Below are 18,951 nucleotides of genomic sequence, written 5' to 3' on the forward strand. Positions count from 1 at the left end.
CAATCATAAGATAACACCAAGGTACTATTTCCTCAGCTTCCAGATGAGGGCAGAGGACAGAGGTGTCACTGAGGGTATGCGTAGTCTGTGAAGGTTATCCGGTAGGTGCAGGCCTTGCAGCAAAACCTCTACCATGAGCAGGTGAACCCATCAATAACAGTGTATTGGTGGGCAGAGTGGGACTCTGTTTAGTTTATGCAGAGGAGGGGTGTGAGTTAAACTGTGACTCAGTAATTGCATACCTTGGAAACATACATAGAGGAGCAAGTCAATATCAAAACTACTCGAAAAAAATTCAATTCCTCATTATTAGTTTTCAAGGAACATTAAAGAGAACCTAAGATGTAACCCACAACAACGTTTCCCAAAAGCCTTTTAGCCTCTCCAAATTTCCTAGTACCCTCCATGTGCTGTGAAACTCTTACCCTCAAATTTCCTCCCCAATGCAAACCCACAAGGTTTTATCTTTTATCTCCTCATCTCCTATTAATATAGTAATGAATATATTGGTAGCCTCTATTTAGAGCAAGAAATAATCTTTCCAAGGTAGAGGAGGAGGATGACACTGAGAAGACCAAGGTGGAGGGGTAGCTTGAATACTCATGTGTGCTTAGAACTACGGACAGAATGGTTTGAAGGGCACTTTGCAATGGCCCAATGCATGTCCAGATTTGCCTGCCTTCTTCAGTGGAGTGTATCCTCACTGACAGTGGTGAACATCTGACCACAAAGAGAGGACCCTTTGACAGCCTGTTCATTGTCTAGTGCCTAAGGAAGTCACTTTCTGAGATGCAGCATATAACTCGGGGGAGCAACACTGATGGGTTGAAAGATGTGTTCTGATCTGGCAGGGTTATCACCAGGACTTGGCCTTTGCTTGCAGAAGAAAAAAAAAATCACCTCAACTTCCCATTTTGAGAGCTTTAAAATTAACCAGTGATTATTACATGTAGGGGCTTTCCTCCCTCCCAAGAGGCCTACATGGAATGATTGGGGTGCTGCTTCTTGTTTGCACACAGCATGTATATCTCAACTCTGCCATGGAGCACTGGACTCCGAGTAAGGCTTCCAGACTGTTCCTCCAACACATTTGTGTTCATCACAGCGAATTCTTTGGCTCTGGTAGTTTCTAACATTTGCCCTACTCATCTTCCCACTTTTGGCCATGTAAAAGGCGAGGAAAGACTGGGAGGCCCTTCAGAGAGAGAGCTAGGAGATAGCAGGTGTGGGGTGGACGGGGATGGTGAGGTAGAGGGATGCAGGGAAAGTTGGGGAGTTCTATGATTGGAGGCAGAAGAAGCCGGAAAGAACTATTTTCCATGATCTAGAAAGTTTAAAGATGCATACGGTTCCTTATCTGATTTCTGGTTCCTAATCCTGGCTGTTTTACTGGAATTCTGGTTTGAGTCTTAAGCCATTGGCCTACAGGAGGAGAGTCTTCAGAGAGTAAACCAGTGATTAAACCTGAGTGATTAAAAAGTGATTAGAAAGACATATAGCATACAGATAACCAAACCAATGCTTGTAATTTATAGAAAAGCTAGAACATGCAAATAGGCACAAAGAAAAACTAAAAATAATCTGAATCTCATCTCCCATGGATACCACCATCAACATTTATCATTTTAGCTTTTATTCTTTGCCTATATGTATAGATAAATGCATGTGTATACATATGCACTTATGTAAAAATTGGATTTTTACCAAAATCTTTTATTCCAACTTGTGATTTTTTTTTCCATTTTATGTTGTCTTGAATATCTTTGCAGGCCTTTTTGAGAGGGATATCCTGAAGCAGTTCTGTTACACTTATTTTTGAGCGTCTCTGTGCATTCTTATAGGTTCATACAGTATCATCAGACTCTGTGTGTGCATAGCTTAATAATGGACTGAAATGCTCTTTGGGTGTAAAGAGCAGGCAGATTGCATCTGATATTTTCTTTCCTTCAGGAAGCTGTTATCTGCTGCAAAGAATTAAAAAAAAGGCAATGGAGAGTTAAAGATAACAGCTAGTTCGTAATAACAGATAATGGCCATTAAAATTCACAGCAATCATTCTCTGTATTTTTAGTTTCATTAAAAAAACAAAAAACTCGCCCTGGCCGGTTGGCTCAGCGGTAGAGCGTCGGCCTAGCGTGCGGAGGACCCGGGTTCGATTCCCGGCCAGGGCACACAGGAGAAGCGCCCATTTGCTTCTCCACCCCTCCGCCGCGCTTTCCTCTCTGTCTCTCTCTTCCCCTCCCGCAGCCAAGGCTCCATTGGAGCAAAGATGGCCCGGGCGCTGGGGATGGCTCTGTGGCCTCTGCCTCAGGCGCTAGAGTGGCTCTGGTCGCAACATGGCGACGCCCAGGATGGGCAGAGCATCGCCCCCTGGTGGGCAGAGCGTCGCCCCTGGTGGGCGTGCCGGGTGGATCCCGGTCGGGCGCATGCGGGAGTCTGTCTGACTGTCTCTCCCTGTTTCCAGCTTCAGAAAAATGAAAAAAAAAAAAAACAAAAAAAAAAACTCAAAACACCCTTAGCTTGGGTTGCTGTATAAATATAACCAAGAAGTTTTTCCTCTTTTGTGACTAATCATTGTAAGGAAAGGGGGAGTGTGATAGTCGGGGAACCCAACCTACGCCTTTCAGTCTTTAAGTATTTGTTATAAATCATTTGTGTGTGTGTGTGTGTGTGTGTGTGTGTGTGTGTGTGTGTGTGCACATGTGCACACACTCAGGAATTCCTCCAGCACACAGAGGGTTGTTTCAGGGGCTGTGTGGGCTGCTGGCCAACCAATTGCCTGACTACTGATATAAGAATCTTCTAGAATGATACTATTGAAGTGAAGTATCATGCCTTCACAGAGTGGAAATTATAGACCACCCTGATTTGGTCTTTTTCCATAATAAAGAATAGAGTTTGGGAGAAAAAGAATGCAGCTGGGAAGAGTTAGGAATGGAAGTGAGTAGCAGTCATATATTTCTAGAAGGTCATCCACCCAGTTAAGGCTGGTGCTAAGGCTGTTGGGAGGAGCGAGTGACATAGTCTCTGTTTAGCTGTTAGCATGAGCCCTCGTTCATAGTTAGCAGTCAGTAATTTGTAGCTTCTACTCCTGTTGTGATTGTGACTTTTGTCCTATTACTTGTCACACTGAATTATAACTTTCTGTGAGGTAGCCATGTCTAGGAATGTATGTGCAAAGGAGTGGAAGACATTCTGCACTCACCTGCTAGCCAGTGGTTCCCCTCCTTCCCTGTCCAGCTCTTTCCATTCCCAGTCTTCTCAACTTCGTCCGAATGCTTCTTGGGCAGGCTTCACCAAATACGACAGAACTAGACCTTGAAACGTGAAGAAGAAAAAGATGGGGAAGGAAGAAACTTTTGAGCAGTGGCAGAAATTACTAAGACAAGTTGACACATCCAATATGATTCCCCAAGCATTGGAGTGAATCCGTGAGGCACTTAGATGAGAAATGACCCTATGCCTGAGCACAGACATGAAGCATATTTTAAAACAAAAGCTATGGAACAAGGAGAGGTACTAGAGGTGGAACACACCCAGGAGAAAAGCAAAAAAGAACCATTGCTGACTCCAAGCCTCCCTGCATACTCTTCTAACTGTGACACAACTTGAGAAGACCCCGTTCTGGACCTGGACAGTGGCGTGGCCAATGTGTTCTGGCTGCTACATCTTCTTGGGGATGCACAGTTTCTCTTCTTTCTTCCTTCGGGCCCTTTAACCTCCCCTTTGATACCAAAAGGCTCTTGCTATGAGGACAATCGTGTATTTTATTTGTCTTCTCGGAGTGTGTAGGCGTTACCATGGACTTGAGGTAAGCATTTGGGCTTTGACTCACTACCAGAAGGACCGGCTGGTCTAGGCAGCCGCTTGTGTCTTGCGTTATTTTGCAGCTAGATCCTCACTTTCAGGCAACTGTTGAACCCCCCCCCCCCCAGTGAGTGTCTGCCTTTGGTAATTATTTTATTATTTTCTGTTTTTTAATTCACTGCTACATCCATAGCCATATCCCTCCCTTTCCCCAACTTATTAATATTTCTTGTGCACAAAAAATGCCTTCATCAATCTAGCTTATAATTTTGCTGATTATTACCATATAGCGGTGTGTATTCAGAGTTAGGACCTCAGCTTCTCCAAAGCTTGGTTTTCTCTTTCATACTTCTGAGTACTGTCGAAGAGAACAAATCAAAGCAACTTTTAATTTCTCTGTGAGAACCGTAGAGAGCCATGAGAGATCCCTTTATTCTAGTTTTTCTTTACATTTCTCCCCATTTAAACAGCTTTCATATCATTTCCATCCTCACTGATTTAGAGGGATGCGACTTTCTGAAGTCCTTTCACAGCTGGATTCAAATACCTGTTACTGTCCACAATGGGAAGGAACAATTAACAAAGCAATATATCACATGCTATTTAAAATTCAATTATAAAAGCTAATTAATTTTTCTGAGGAGACGCTCTGTTTTGGTTTAAGCTGTGGTGTGCCTGCCATAACAGAATGTATGAATTTACACAGATAATGCTTGCATTTTTTTAGCATAGATGAAACAGCATTTTTATGCTGCTCAACCAAGGCACAATCTTCTTTAAATTAGCAAGCACTTGTCCTTCACAATAAAAGCAGAACTGTTTAGCTCCCCAAGTTCTCATTACTGCTTTTTTGTTCTTCTGTCCAAGAAAGTGAATGGATGGAGGCCCTTAATTCATGCAAAAAAAAAAAAAAAAGTATGAATTACACGTGCGTCCATGGCGCCTGCTGCTTCTCAAGAGCAACTCCTGTGAGCACAAGGTGTCAGGCAATAAGGCCTCGAAACAAGAACCTCGCTGTCTTTATTATCAGAAAAGGAGGTCTGGCAGCCCCACTTCTGTTTGTCAGAGGGTTCCTAGGGGCACAGGGCCAACCTCAGAATGAACGGTTTCCGTTGTCCTGGATCAGTGCTTCTGATTCTGACTATTGCCTGACCCCTCGTCCAGTGATCCTCCCTAAAGTCTTTGGTCTGCATTGTCCCCTTTGCCCTCCCGCAGGTCCTAGGACTTCAGAGGCCACATAGCCTTATGGGGCAACTCAAAACTGTGTCCACTGAGGACTTTTCCTGGCTGTGAGGATGCTCCCAAGCACTTCAAAGGAAAACTTATTTTCGGAAACCTCTGTGAAAACCACCTGTTTGCCTCAGATCAGGGTTGAAAACTCTGATTCCTCCAGGGGTTCAGGAGGTGTGAGAAGACATGGGGGAGGACAGGGTGGATGGGAATGTGGAGACAGCAGGGCTCACGCTCCAGGAAGGAGTAGCTGGTACTGAGCTTGTGCAGACTTGATGGTCCAGCTTCCAGACCTTCCAACTTTTCAAGAGCAGCCGGCATCCAGACTTTGTGTGCAGTCCCCCAACTTAAAAAATCACAGAAACACTGTTTGGGTAGAATGAATCTTGTTGGTAGATGGACTCAGCTGGGGGGCTCATTAGTCCACCACCTCTGTGACTGTGCTTCACAATAGCCCCATTAACTCCTCTGCTATCGCTGCTTCGTGTCTCACGAGTAATTCGTACTAACCTAAATGACAAAGAATTTTGTTGGCATCCCTGGAAGTTCACAGGTAAGGTGAGCTTCATGATTGATAATCTGGGGACACAAATCCCATTTCCCTGTGAATATTTAGGTTTCCTCCTGTGTTGAGTTTATCCTCAAGCAGGTTTCAAGATGGCTGCCTCGGTTCCAGATCTTATGCCTTTATGTAACAATGTCCAGAGGGAAGAGAAAAATATTTTCCTGAAACTCACAGAAAAATAAACAAGAGCCTTTCAAGAAACCAGTCAGTTCCTCCTCATGTCTCATTGGCCTAAACTGGGTCATATGTTCTTTTCCTGAACCAAGCAGATGTGAGGAATGGGATTACCCATATGCCAGCCAAGGCTTACCCCTGGAGGCAGTGTTGGGTTATAATTTCCTAAGGCTCGTGGACTTTGCATGTACTCATGTATATCTGTATGGATGTGTTATGTGTGTACACATATATATGTGTATACATGAACGAAATCTGGGTTCTATTAAGAAAGACAAAAGGGTGTATGAATGTTGGGAAATTTATAATGTGGTTTGTATTTTATAAAACTGTCTCTTGCCAGGCCTGGTGTTGTAGTAGATAACCCAGGGCTTCTTCCTGCCAGTGTTCATATTCTTGTAATGAGGGCATCTGATGCTGCCCCCAAATCCAGATATTGTTTTCTTCCATCTCCACATAGAGATTGGAAGCAGATAGGCAAATTGAGTTCCTACAACATCTTGGGCATAGGTGTTGGATCTGGGTTTGACACACATTTCTGATACCATTTTAAAAATCTGTGATGAAGGAAAATAGAATTATCTCAGTGGGTTGTCTGGAGACTAAATGCAAAGTATGTAACACAGTTCTTGGTGTACAGTAAGTGTTTAATAAATAGTAATTATTATGATTATATTTATACCTTCATTCCTGAAGGCAGCTATTTAAACACTAGACCTGGGTTTATAGCAATCCATTAAGTATTTGGGGTTGGTACTCTTTTCCTCACTTAACCAATATCTAAAGGGTAGCAAATGTCTTGGCTTAGAGTTTTAGGAAGTGGGGACTGAAACCTGCCATACAGTTTCAATGATGACAAGCCATAAGCCATGCTGACTTAGCCAATTGATTTTTCTTTTTCTTTTCTTTTTTTTTTTAATAGAGACAGAGAGAGAGAGAGTCAAAAAGAGGGACAGATAGGACAGACAGACAGGAAGGGAGAGAGATGAGAAGTATCAATTCTTTGTTACAGCACCTTAGTTGTTCATTGACTGCTTTCTCATATATGCCTTGACTGGGGGGCTATAGCAGAGTGAGTGACCCCTTGCTCAAGCCAGCAACCTTGGGCTTTAAGCCAGTGACATTTGGGCTCAAGCCAGTGACCCATGTGGTCATGTATACGATCCCACAGTTAAGCCAGTGAGCCTGCGCTCAAGCTGATGAGCCTGCGCTCAAGCCAACGACCTCGGGGTTTCTAACCTGGTTCCTCTGCGTCACAGCCTGACGCTCTATACACTGCGCCACAGCTTGGTCAGGTTCTTGCTCTTTTTATTTGAAGCACAGATGTGTTGTTTTAACTTTGCCACTGAACTAGGGGGTTGAAGTCAATGCATCATCAACAATTGACTGCAAGAGGAATTAAGCAAAATAATCGAGTTCTTGATCTCTCTGTTCACTTTTTCTCATACAAAGGCTAATTCTGGGAGGTGAATATTGTTCCTCTCAACTCCCTTTACCTAAAAGGAACTATGAAATTGAAGACAAAGATTTAAGATTTTCTTAATATTAGAGATAGCTTACATTGGTACATTGGTATAGTGCCATGTGAAAGCACTTTACAAACCACTGGGTTTTAAGGTCTGTGAGATTATAAATTGTGTTTTGCTCACTTTAATTCCAATCCCAGTGCTTGATGCATGGTAGATGTTTAACAATACATGGATGAGCCTCAAAATAACTCCTTAGGGTAGATTTGCAAGATACCATCATCATTCCCCTTTTACACAAGAAGAAACTTGTCTCAGATTTTGTAACTTGCTTAAGTCTATCCAACTGGTAAGTGGATAAATTAGACAGGTACATTGTGCTAGTTCTGTTTTTCTAGTATATACTTTGAGGATATTTTAAAAAGAAGGCTAGTACGTGATGGGAAAAATTAGGTTTCTTCCCAACCTATGGGACAGGAACCTAAGAGAATGTGGGGTTATTACAAGAAGTTCAGGGGTATGCGCACACACACACACACACACACACACACACACACGTACGCACACATGCATGCATGCACCAATAATTGTCTGAAATATGGGCAGAGAAGACGGAGAAGAGGACCCAGCCACTTCAGTCTTTGAGGTTCCTGAAGTAAAGAAATCCCAAACAGAAGCCTCAAGTGTCGACAGAACAGTTAGGATGAGAGTGTATCAAATTCTCTGTGGTGGGAGACTAGTACTAGATATTGTAAAGCCCAGTCTGCTTTGGTCCAATGCTTGGAAATATGTCACTTAATTTCTGCACTTAGCTCATGGAGCACAGTAACAGAGTTCACATTTCAGTGCAGTTCTTAGACCATACCTTGACTGGCATTGGTTTATATTTTTAATACATTAAGAAGTATTAAATTATTTCCACAATGTCTTAGTCCAGTATTTATTAAAAATAGCAATTCCTAGTGTACTATAGGTGGTAAGGACCAGTATAGGGACACAGGTGTAAATGTGTATAGTGGACAAATTGTTCTTTCAAGCATGTCAGTACGTTGCTGAGACTATAAAACCTCATTTAGAGGTTGACAGCATCAAAAGTTTATACCTAAAGCCCTCTCTGAGGCATGGATCACAAACTCCTTCTGAGGCCCTGCTTACATATTTATGTCCTACTGTTTTTCACATGTATAAAATATGATTAATAAAACACAACTTAGGTAACAGCTCTAAAGAATTTATATTGGCTACTTTATTTCTTTTCTCCATTTAGTTGGTATTGAAAGTTGGTATCTTGTGAGAAATTAGTAGAATTTTGACATGAAAAAGAAGTCCTTATACTTAAAACCTTCTCCATGTAGACCTTGAAGGCTTTAGGTGAGAGTTGGCTAATTCTACTGTGTTTGAGGAATCTCCAATACAAGGACTTGACCATCTTGCCGAGGCTCATGAGAGAAAGCAGTGAGTGGTACATGTATTCATTCAGTAACATCCAGTGTGCCAGGCACTGGCTTCGTCAGCAGGACGGGGTGGCGAACGATGGCCTCCACCCCCAGAAAAGTATGTAGAAGGTTTGGGTCAGTTCACTAGAAGTTCAGGGGTGGAAGGTGGGAACCAGAACCAGCATTCTCCTCCCAGCTGCTCCCCTGTAGCGAGGTTTGTGGGGTTGAGAGCTGGATTTGTTACCCTGAACGAGCACATCTAACCTTTGGGACTGAGCCTGGGTGGCCTTTTGTTTAGTGCAAGAGCTGGGTTTATCACACAGAAATGGTAATAATAGCAACTTAAATGACTTAAAACCATTGTCCAGGTTCCCAGGCAGGAGTGGAAGCGTGGAATGTGAGGCTATCAGATGACTTCCTTGGCACAGATCGGTGACCCCGAGCGCCTCGGGATGGCGGGGCTGGTGGCAGCCCAGGTGCAGGGCGGTTGTGTTCTCAAGGTTGGGAAAGACTTTGATTTTCCTGAGTTGAAGAACAGATAATTCTAAGAAAAAAATGGGCTATTTTTTTTTCCCTAGTGACTTCTGGAGACAGGCACACATTTTGTACTTTTCCAAGGTTGAGATAATTTCCGTAGACCAATGCTGCTCAAACTTGAATGAGCATGTGACTAGCAGGAGGATCTTGCTAAAATGCAGGTTAGGTTTGGCAGGTCATGGGGCAGCGCCTGAGATTGTTTCCAACAAGCCCCCTCCTGGGTGACACTGAGGTCACTGCTCTGTGGTATTGCTGGTCCCAGGGAAGTGCTTTGAGGGACAGGGACCTAGAACCCACCTGGTGGCCTGGACCTGGGAACTCGCCTCACCTGCTCTGTAGAAGGCATTGATCCCTGCCTCAGCCACCCTTGCACACTACAGTCACCACATTGTCTGCCATGGCATTCCCTTCTCTCAGGGACTTAGGTGGTTTGAAAGGACATTACCAGAGAGTATGTATTTGTTGATGTGTTTAATCATTAAAAAAGAAATCTTTGTTGTGCATTGCAATACATCCTCTTCAGGGCAAAATGCTAGTAATAGCTGTCATGCAAAATTAAGGTCTGCTCAATCCCACATCATTACAGGCCATTGCCTTGACCCACATATCTTGTGAGCTGCACATATGGTGGGGGTAGTTTAGCACAGTGAATCCTGCAGGAAGCTCGGCAACCCAGTCATGAAATGATGAGCTCCTGTTATGGCCAGTGATTTGATCCTGCAGCAGCCTACTTAAAAATGGATGGCTTATGGAATAAATCTGTAAGAGGAACTAAATCCATTGATTATATTCTGGGCATTGGCTTTAGCTGTCATCAGATATGGTTGGCCATTTGGGCTTCCTGGGTTAAAAGCAATTACAGAAATCTAGAAACCAATTTCATTTTGATGTTTTGTCACTTTTGAGGTACATCAAATGGGCTCTCTCAGAAAGGAGGTAAAGGCCGAAAGCGCATTCAAAGTTAAACGCAAAGTGATTTCGGGAATGTTGAGGCTTCATGGCACAATCTGGGTATAGAAGCCCCACCTTTCATTCACTGCAGTGCACCGCAGGCCAGCAAGTAGCTTTTCCGTCAGTTTCCCAAGCTGGTGGTGCTAGTTTCTAATGAAAGGATAATCATGTAACATAGACCAAACTCATCTTCTAAAATTACTTTTAGTGGATTTGGAAGAGTGACTCGCTTAGTGTTTCTAATTTCTTTTTATTTTTTCATAGGTCACATTTTATCCCTAAAATATTCCATGGGTCTGTCAGCAACTTTGATTGAAGCAGAAATTTATCTTATCAAATACCCTGATGAGGGCTTGGAAGGGTCTTTGCTGTTAAAAGGGTTTTGTTGTAATGGTATTTATCTTAATCAGATTTGGCTGGCACATCTCTCACTCACAGAATTTTAGAAGGAAAAATAATCTAACCAACTTAGAAATCATCTGGCCTAACCAGCTTATTTTACTGCTGGAGAGTTTGCCAAGGTCACCTGGGCTCGTCCTTGAATCCCAGTGGTAGGCTCCCCCATCCTCCCACGTGCATTTCTGTGTTGATTTATGGATGTGATATAGCTATGAGGAGTGTTCTGTCTGATACCATTCATTGCATTTCTTTACCATTCAGACCCTGCCTTTTAGCAGAGTTTCAGTGGACTCACCAATGCTCCAGGGAGACAAAATGGCATGGTTGGATCTACAGCTTGGTGTTCTGGGTCAAATCCTACCTTATTTGTACATGTTGTGTGACTTTGGGCAAGCCACTGAGTCTGTGTCTCAGTTTTTTTTTCAGGTGTAAAATGGGGACCTTCCTCATAGGATAGTGGGGATTGAATGAATGAATACCTACAAAGCAGTTGACGCAAGCAGTCAGGTTCATTGGATGTGGATTTGCCAACTATGGGCTTCTGCTAGGTATTGAGTTGTGAAATCAGTGTTCTGAATCATAAATAGCATTAGGAAAATCAAATGGCATATTTTAGAATAAAAGATCATCTTAGAATGCATTGCATTTATGCAAAGTATTGTTTGATGTCCCTCCCTTTCACTTTTCTGTTGGTGTTCCTTTGGTTTTGTGTGTGTGTGTGTGTGTGTAATGGCTCACAGTGTGAAATGTATTTCTCACTGTGTATTGTAGTTAAGAGGTTAAGAGTTTGGATGCTCCTGCTCTAGAGATTGGAGTGAGTGAATCCATTTCTCTAAGCACAGACCTATCATCTCTGGCTGACACTGAAATGTGCTTCCTTTGCAGAGGGAGACCAAAGGGCAGTTTCTTATTGACTACATCTGCAACTACTACAGCTTGCTGGAGAAGGACTACTTTGGCATTCGTTATGTGGACCCAGAGAAGCAGCGGGTAAGAGCCAACCTCTCTCTGAACCCATTTTGGGGAGTAACTCAGGCTGTAGGATGCCAAAGATGTTCCTTTCAGAACAATCAGGAACAAGATCTGTTCTTACAGTTTTTTTTTTTTTTTTTTTTTTTACAGAGACAGAGAGAGAGTCAGAGAGAGGGATAGACAGGGACAGACAGACAGGAATGGAGAGATGAGAAGCATCAATCATTAGTTTTTCGTTGCTCATTGCAACACCTTAGTTGTTCATTGATTGCCTTCTCATATGTGCCTTGACCGCGGGCCTTCAGCAGACTGAGTAACCCCTTGCTCGAGCCAGCGACCTTGGGCTCAAGCTGGTGAGCTTTTGTTCAAACCAGATGAGCCCTTGCTCAAGCTGGCAACCTCGGGGTCTCGAACCTGGGCTTTCCGCATCCCAGTCCGATGCTCTATCCACTGTGCCACCGCCCGGTCAGGCTGTTCTTACAGTTTTTGGTGGTTATCAACCACATGAAACTGACCAGCCTGGTGTGTGTGTGTGTGTGTGTGTGTGTGTGTGTAAGAGTCTGGCATTGTTCCCACTCTATTGGATGGGACAAGAGAAGGTAACACTCACCTTAGGCCTTTCCAGAGGTTGCTCCCACCATGTTGAAGACAAAATGCTTCTGTGCCCTTTGAACCCAAAGTTGGCCAGAGCTCTTCAAATAGTGGCTACATAAAATCTCATTATAGAGAAAATTCAATCCTCATTGTTAAAAACACAGAAGAACAGGGAAGTAACTGCTTAATGGGTACAAGGTTTTCTTTTGGGGTAATGGAAATGTTTGGAACTTGATTTAGGTAGTAGTTATTTAACATTGTGAATATACTAAATGCCACTGACATGTACAATTTGAAATGGTTAATTTTATGTTATATGAATGTCACCTCACTTTTAAAAAGCTTTGGCAGACAAAGGGTTGAGATACTTTGAAAGCTGCTCATTGGGCGCCACTAAATTTGACAGCCCCATTGTATTCCTGCTCTTGGACACACCTGTCCTTTCTGGTCTCTGTTGGTGTTTTAAACCAACAGAGAGTGGATGGCCGGTTGGATCAGTGTTAGAGCATTGGCCCAGTGTATGGAGGTCCTGGATTCGGTTCCCAGCCAGGGCACAGAGGAGAAGCATCCATCTGCTTCTCCACCCTTCCCCCTCTCCTTTATCTTTTTCTTCCCCTCCCGCAGCCAAGGCTCCATTGTAGCAAGGTGGCCCGGGTTCTGAGGATGGCTCCATGGCCTCCGCCTCAGGCACTAGAATGGCTCCGGTTATAATGGAGCAATGCCCCAGATGGGCAGAGCATCGCCCCCTGGTGAACATGCCAGGTGGATCCTGGTCGGGTACATGTGGGAGTCTGTCTCTCTGCCTCCCACTTCTCACTTCAGAAAAATATATATATATACACACACACACACACACACAAAATGATAATAAAAAAAGGAAGAGCAGAGGGATCTTGCCCTTTGAGCTGGTGTGCCAGCCCAATTGCGTTCAGGCACGGCACATGTCAGAATCACAGTGATGTATATTCCTCAAATTCAGAAGGCCCCAGGAATCTCTATTCTAGCTCCTACCACCTGGGATTTCCCACCACCTGGGATTTCCCAACTCACAACCCTGCTGTGGGTTCCAGGTATGGGTTAGGAGGCCTTGTATCTGCTTCTTGCCCTGCCTTGCTGCCAAGTCGGGCAGTGTATGAAAGGCTCAGCTGGGGGTGGACAGGGATGGGGCACAGGTCTCCTCAGACTTCTTTAATTTCCTTACCAGTGTCCCTGGTCATCTTCCTGTCCTTCCCCCCCTCCATGGAACCCCACCTGGTTCTTGATTTTGTGTTTACTGACCTAATACAATGAGAAGTGGTTTTTGGTTTTGTTTTGTAAAGGAGGAGGCTGTTTGAGGAATAGGTTAGATTTTCTTCTGAGACACGGAGAATCTTACTTAGCCATCGGAGTCCATTGGGACCTATTCTTCTATAAAAGGATACAGTGAGTAGCTCAGAAGGAGATTTGGGTTTCCTGTAGCACTTGCTGGAACCCTTTAATGGGCCTGCATTTCCCTGTGAGAGGAAGGTAGTAGGACACCAGTGAGGATGTAAGGCTGATATGAGGTCACAGACGGGATTTGTGTGGCATTTTACAGCTGATTAACAGTGGTCCCAGACCTGGCCCTGCAACAAAATCTCCTTAGGTGTTTGCTGAACATGTTTAGTGTGGATCCTATTCTAGACCTCCTAAATTAGAATCCTTGATCTAAGGCCAGGAACATGCATTCTTAATACATCCTGATTCTACTTTTGATACAGCTGTACCAGCGTGGGTCTTCTGTCAGTGCTGGGGACCATGGCATAAAGAAACCCATAGACATATGTTTTTATGGTCTTTGAAGGTATTACCCTTGTATGGAGAGAGAAATAGGCTCAAAGATATTATTTGTGTAAGATCTCATCATAACTAGTAAGTGTTGAAGTGTGTATTTGAATTGAGGTTTATGGTTTAAGCCCTAATCCCTTATATGCCAAACAGATTCTATAGACGATATTAGTTATTTAACCACCACTGAAAATAGATTTTTATTTTTTGTGCAAAATTTCATTTTAAATTCGAAACAGCCAACCTACAGAAGTAAATCTAACTACCATTAGTTGAGCATCTATCATGTATCAGGAATTTTACTCATATGGCCGCTAATCTTCCTCAAAGCACTGCAAGGAAGGGGAGCTGAGGTGCAGAGAGGGTGAGTGGCTTGTCTAAGGCCATATGGTTTGTAATTGTTGGAGGAAGGATGGGATTTATTTTATTTATTTATTTATTTATTATAAATTTTTATTAATGTTAATGGGATGACATTAATAATTCAGGGTACATATATTCAAAGAAAAACATGTCTAGGTTATCTTGTCATTAAATTATGTTGCATACCCCTCGCCCAGAGTCAGATTGTCCTCCGTCACCCTCTATCTAGTTTTCTCTGTGCCCCTCCCCCTCCCCCTAAATCTCTCCCTCCCTCCCTCCTGTGTCCTCCCTCCCCCCACCCCTGGTAACCACCACACTCTTGTCCATGTCTCTTAGTCTCGTTTTTATGTTCCACCAATGTATGGAATCATGTAGTTCTTGTTTTTTTCTGATTTACTTATTTCACTCCGTATAATGTTATCAAGATCCCACCATTTTGCTATAAATGATCTAATGTCATCATTTCTTATGGCTGAGTAGTATTCCATAGTGTATATGTGCCACATCTTCTTTATCCAGTCTTCTATTGAAGGGCTTTTTGGTTGTTTCCATGTCTTGGCCACTGTGAACAATGCTGCTATGAACATGGGGCTACATGTGTCTTTACGTATCAATGATTCTGAGGTTTTGGGGTATATACCCAGTAGGGGGATTGCTGGGTCATAAGGTAGTTCTATTTGCAGTTTTTTGAGGAACCACCATACTTTCCTCCATAGTGGTTGTACTACTTTACATTCCCACCAACAGTGTATGAGGGTTCCTTTTTCTCCACAGCCTCTCCAACATTTGTTATTACCCGACTTGTTGATAATAGCTAATCTAACAGGTGTGAGGTGGTATCTCATTGTAGTTTTGATTTGCATTTCTCTAATAACTAATGAAGCTGAGCATCTTTTCATATATCTGTTGGCCATTTGTATTTCTTCCTGGGAGAAGTGTCTGTTCATGTCCTCTTCCCATTTTTTTATTGGATTGTTTGTTTGTTTGTTGTTGAGTTTTATGAGTTCTTTGTAAATTTTGGATATTAGGCCCTTATCTGAGCTGTCGTTTGAAAATATCAGTTCCCATTTAGTTGGCTGTCTGTTTATTTTTATATCAGTTTCTCTTGCTGAGCAAAAACTTTTAATTCTGATGTAGTCCCATTCATTTATCTTTGCCTTTACTTCTCTTGCCATTGGAGTCAAGTTCATAAAATGTTCTTTAAAACCCAGATCCATGGAAGGATGGGATTTAAATCCATGCTCTTTTCATTTCATCTCCCACAAGAAAATTTGAAACATAGTCTAGGTCAGGTATCTGTTACCTTTTTCTGTAAATAGAAAGTATTTTCAACTTTGTGACCCATACAGCTTCTGTTATAATTACTCAATTATTCTTTCAGTTATAGAAAGTAGCCATATATAATATCTGAAGTTAATGGATGTGGCTGTGTTTCAAAAAAAACCCCTTTTTTCCAATAAAAGTATTTTATAAAATAGGTAATTGGCCAAGTTTGCTGACTCATTACCTAGACTATAGATGGAAACCACATAAGTGCATTAGCCTTTTTCATTTCTTTTGACTCATTGGGGATATATTGGATAAAACATTAAAGAAGTATTTAAAATTGAAATCAGAGATATATCAATATGAACTCATGATTAAAAAAACATTTATAGAGAGATCTATAAAATAAATATAGATGTATGTATACGTGGGCTAATGCACACACATATATTTATAAGTTCCGGCCACTGAGATGGTCTAGGGGCAATGATATCACAGTAGCAATAAGCACACCTAGCCCCTGGGTCTTAATTTCTAAATACCATTCTCCAATAAAAGGAACAAGTTTCCTTTCAGAAATGGCTAACTCTGGGGCTAGTATAGGGAAATCACAAAATGAATCTAAAGCATCTTGTGGTGTCAGGAAGTAAGGAAGTGCTCATAAAGCTAAAAGAAAGGGCCCTAGGAAAGGCACAGATCTAATTTGAAAGAACTTCCAGTGGCCCAAACAAGATCAATAGGAGTAGTAGAAATAAATAACAATAGGATTAAGTTATAATCCCTAGACTAAAATAAAGATCCATGAGTTCATACTAATATAAATAAAATAACTGAATAAATAAATAAATAAATAAGGGGGGAGAAGGAACAGCTCTTCCTTAGAGAAGAATTGCAGTTAGTAAGTGTTCAGAAGGAATGAGAGGAAAAGGAAACTGACATTAGAACACCACAATAATATGTAATTGTTGTGGGCAAGATCCATGGATGAATGCTAAGATATTTGCATCCCTCCTCCCCACCCCTTGATATTTTTTAATTACAAAGGGAAAGAAAATAACTTTATAGTGCAGAAACCTGGCAGACATTACATTAACCAAGTGATCAAGGTTAACATCGCCGGAAAAATTGTACCAACATCACACACTCCTGATAGCATGCACCCAGCAGGGCACAGTCTCTGTGGTGTGCTTCCTAAGAATGCATGGCCTCATTCGAATCTTGAGAAAACATCAGACAAACTACAGTGAGAGACATTCTCCAAAGTAATTTCTCGATACTCTTCAAAAGTATTATAGTGATGAAAGGCAAGGAAAGACTGGAAAACTTACATTTTAGAGAGATGCATCTAAGGCAATGTGGAATTAGATTCTGGAAAACTGGTGAACTTCAGTTTAAGTCTGCACCTTAGTTAAAGCGTTGTGTTAATATTAGTGTCTTAATTTTGATCATTGTACAATGGTTACGTAAGATGCCAACATCAGGGGAAGATGGGTCAAGGTTATACTATACTATCTTTGCAAGTTTTCCATATGTCTAAAATTATTTTTTAAGTAAAAAAGTTTCTAGATTGATGTTCTTTATAGTCTGACTTGGTTTATCTTCATTTTTAGTGTTCAGACTTGGGTAGTAGATTAGTGGAAAAAAATGTGGTTCTCTACCCCCAAAACAAACTGTCTAATCTGATATATCCATTCAATTAGAGCGCTGTCTGAATAGTTTGGTTTTCACCCTGCATCAGACAGCTGTTGTATAGATTTTTAATTTTGAGGCTACAATGTGAATGTTGCTTCCACATGGGTTTCTGAGTGGCCACTGCACAGAAATGCATGGACTTTGTATTCTAAAAGATGCTTGGACTGTGCACTTAGGAAGATGTGAATTAAATCACATCTCTGCTGGTTCATAAGCTGTGTGATATTGATCTAGTTACTGACCCTCTCTGACTCTCTGTCCTGATTGTTAAAATAGATAACAATACCTGCATGTAGGGTTGATATGGCAATTAGAGCTAAGGTATGCAAGTGCTTAACAAATGGTATATACTGTGTACATGGTATATGTTATTTTTATTATTAATTACTATTATTACCATGTATTGGCCAGGTCTAGGTGAAAAAACTACATTAGGAAATAAGGCCATGACTAGCAAGTTAAAACCTAGAAATACTAATAACTTCTTTTTTTTTTAACACTTTATTATTTATTTATTTATTTATTTATTTATTTATTTATTTTATTTTGTATTTTTCTGAAGCTGGAAATGGGGAGAGACAGTCAGACAGACTCCCGCATGCGCCCGACCGGGATCCACCCGGCACACTCACCAGGGGCGATGCTCTGCCCACCAGGGGGCGATGCTCTGCCCACCAGGGGGCGATGCTCTGCCCCTCCGGGGCGTCACTCTGCCGTGACCAGAGCCACTCTAGTGCCTGGGGCAGAGGCCAAGGAGCCATCCCCAGCGCCCGGGCCATCTTTGCTCCAGTGGAGCCTCGCTGCGGGAGGGGAAGAGAGAGACAGAGAGGAAGGAGGGGGGCGGGGTGGAGAAGCAAATGGGCGCTTCTCCTATGTGCCCTGGCCGGGAACCAAACCCGGGTCCCCCGCACGCCAGGCCGATGCTCTACCGCTGAGCCAACTGGCCAGGGCCTAATAACTTCTTTTAAAGGCAGGATGACCGTTATTATGATCTTTTGGGGACATGAGGGAAGGTAAGCCTTGGATAATTAGAAAAATGGGCTCAAAAGAATAGACACTGATAGGAGAGTTTTAAGCAGAGATTAGTTGACCAGTATCAGGTTTTTTTTCCCTTTTATATAAGCCTTTGTACCACATCTTAGAGGAAAATACAACCAAAGAATTATTTGGATGGAAAATGAAGTTAGTTAGAAAGGCTGAAGTGTAACTTACCTCTGCCGTAGGAGCTGGTGGTTTGCCTACAACTCTTCACAACTTGATTTATGGTAAACCAGTGTGGAATATTAAATATTTTAGCAATAGTTACATTTGGAACACCATATGTTTGACAAGATGTCTCATGCCCCATATGCTATGTGAGTGCTGAGGACTGAGTCAGTAAATGATGACTGTCTTTTGCTATTTTAATGTCAAGGGCCCAGAATTTTTATTATTTTTAAAATATGAGGTAGGGAGAGGCAGACTGAATATTGGTCAATAAAAATCCCCTCAATTTTCCATACATTTGTCCTCTAAAGAACTCATATCATCTTAGTTGCATATGATTAGGGAAGAGGTATGTGGTATTCTCTCCATTTTACTGATAGAGAAAGCTGGGACTCTAAGATCTGAAGTCTTGGAAGAAATAATTCTGGCAAAAAAGGTAGTACTTGGCTTAAACCCAGGCATTTTTTCTTAAATGTAGCCTATCCTT

General features: G+C 42.2%; 1 protein-coding gene across 4 annotated transcripts in view; it reads left to right on the top strand.

Annotated features, from left to right (window-relative positions):
* The window catches only part of FRMD3 (FERM domain containing 3), a 345,965-nt gene that overhangs the window by 173,142 nt on the left and 153,872 nt on the right, over positions 1 to 18,951 (top strand). For all 4 annotated transcript variants that reach the window (XM_066367922.1, XM_066367920.1, XM_066367919.1 and 1 more), the window contains exon 2: positions 11,451 to 11,555. Coding sequence is in view for 3 of the 4 variants with exons in the window: in XM_066367920.1 (XP_066224017.1) it covers positions 11,451 to 11,555 (105 nt within the window). In the remaining variant the exon portion in view is untranslated. The remainder of the gene's footprint in view (positions 1 to 11,450; positions 11,556 to 18,951) is intronic.

This window comes from Saccopteryx leptura, chromosome 2 (assembly GCF_036850995.1).
Source record: "Saccopteryx leptura isolate mSacLep1 chromosome 2, mSacLep1_pri_phased_curated, whole genome shotgun sequence".
In the NCBI taxonomy this organism is placed as follows: domain Eukaryota; kingdom Metazoa; phylum Chordata; class Mammalia; order Chiroptera; family Emballonuridae; genus Saccopteryx; species Saccopteryx leptura.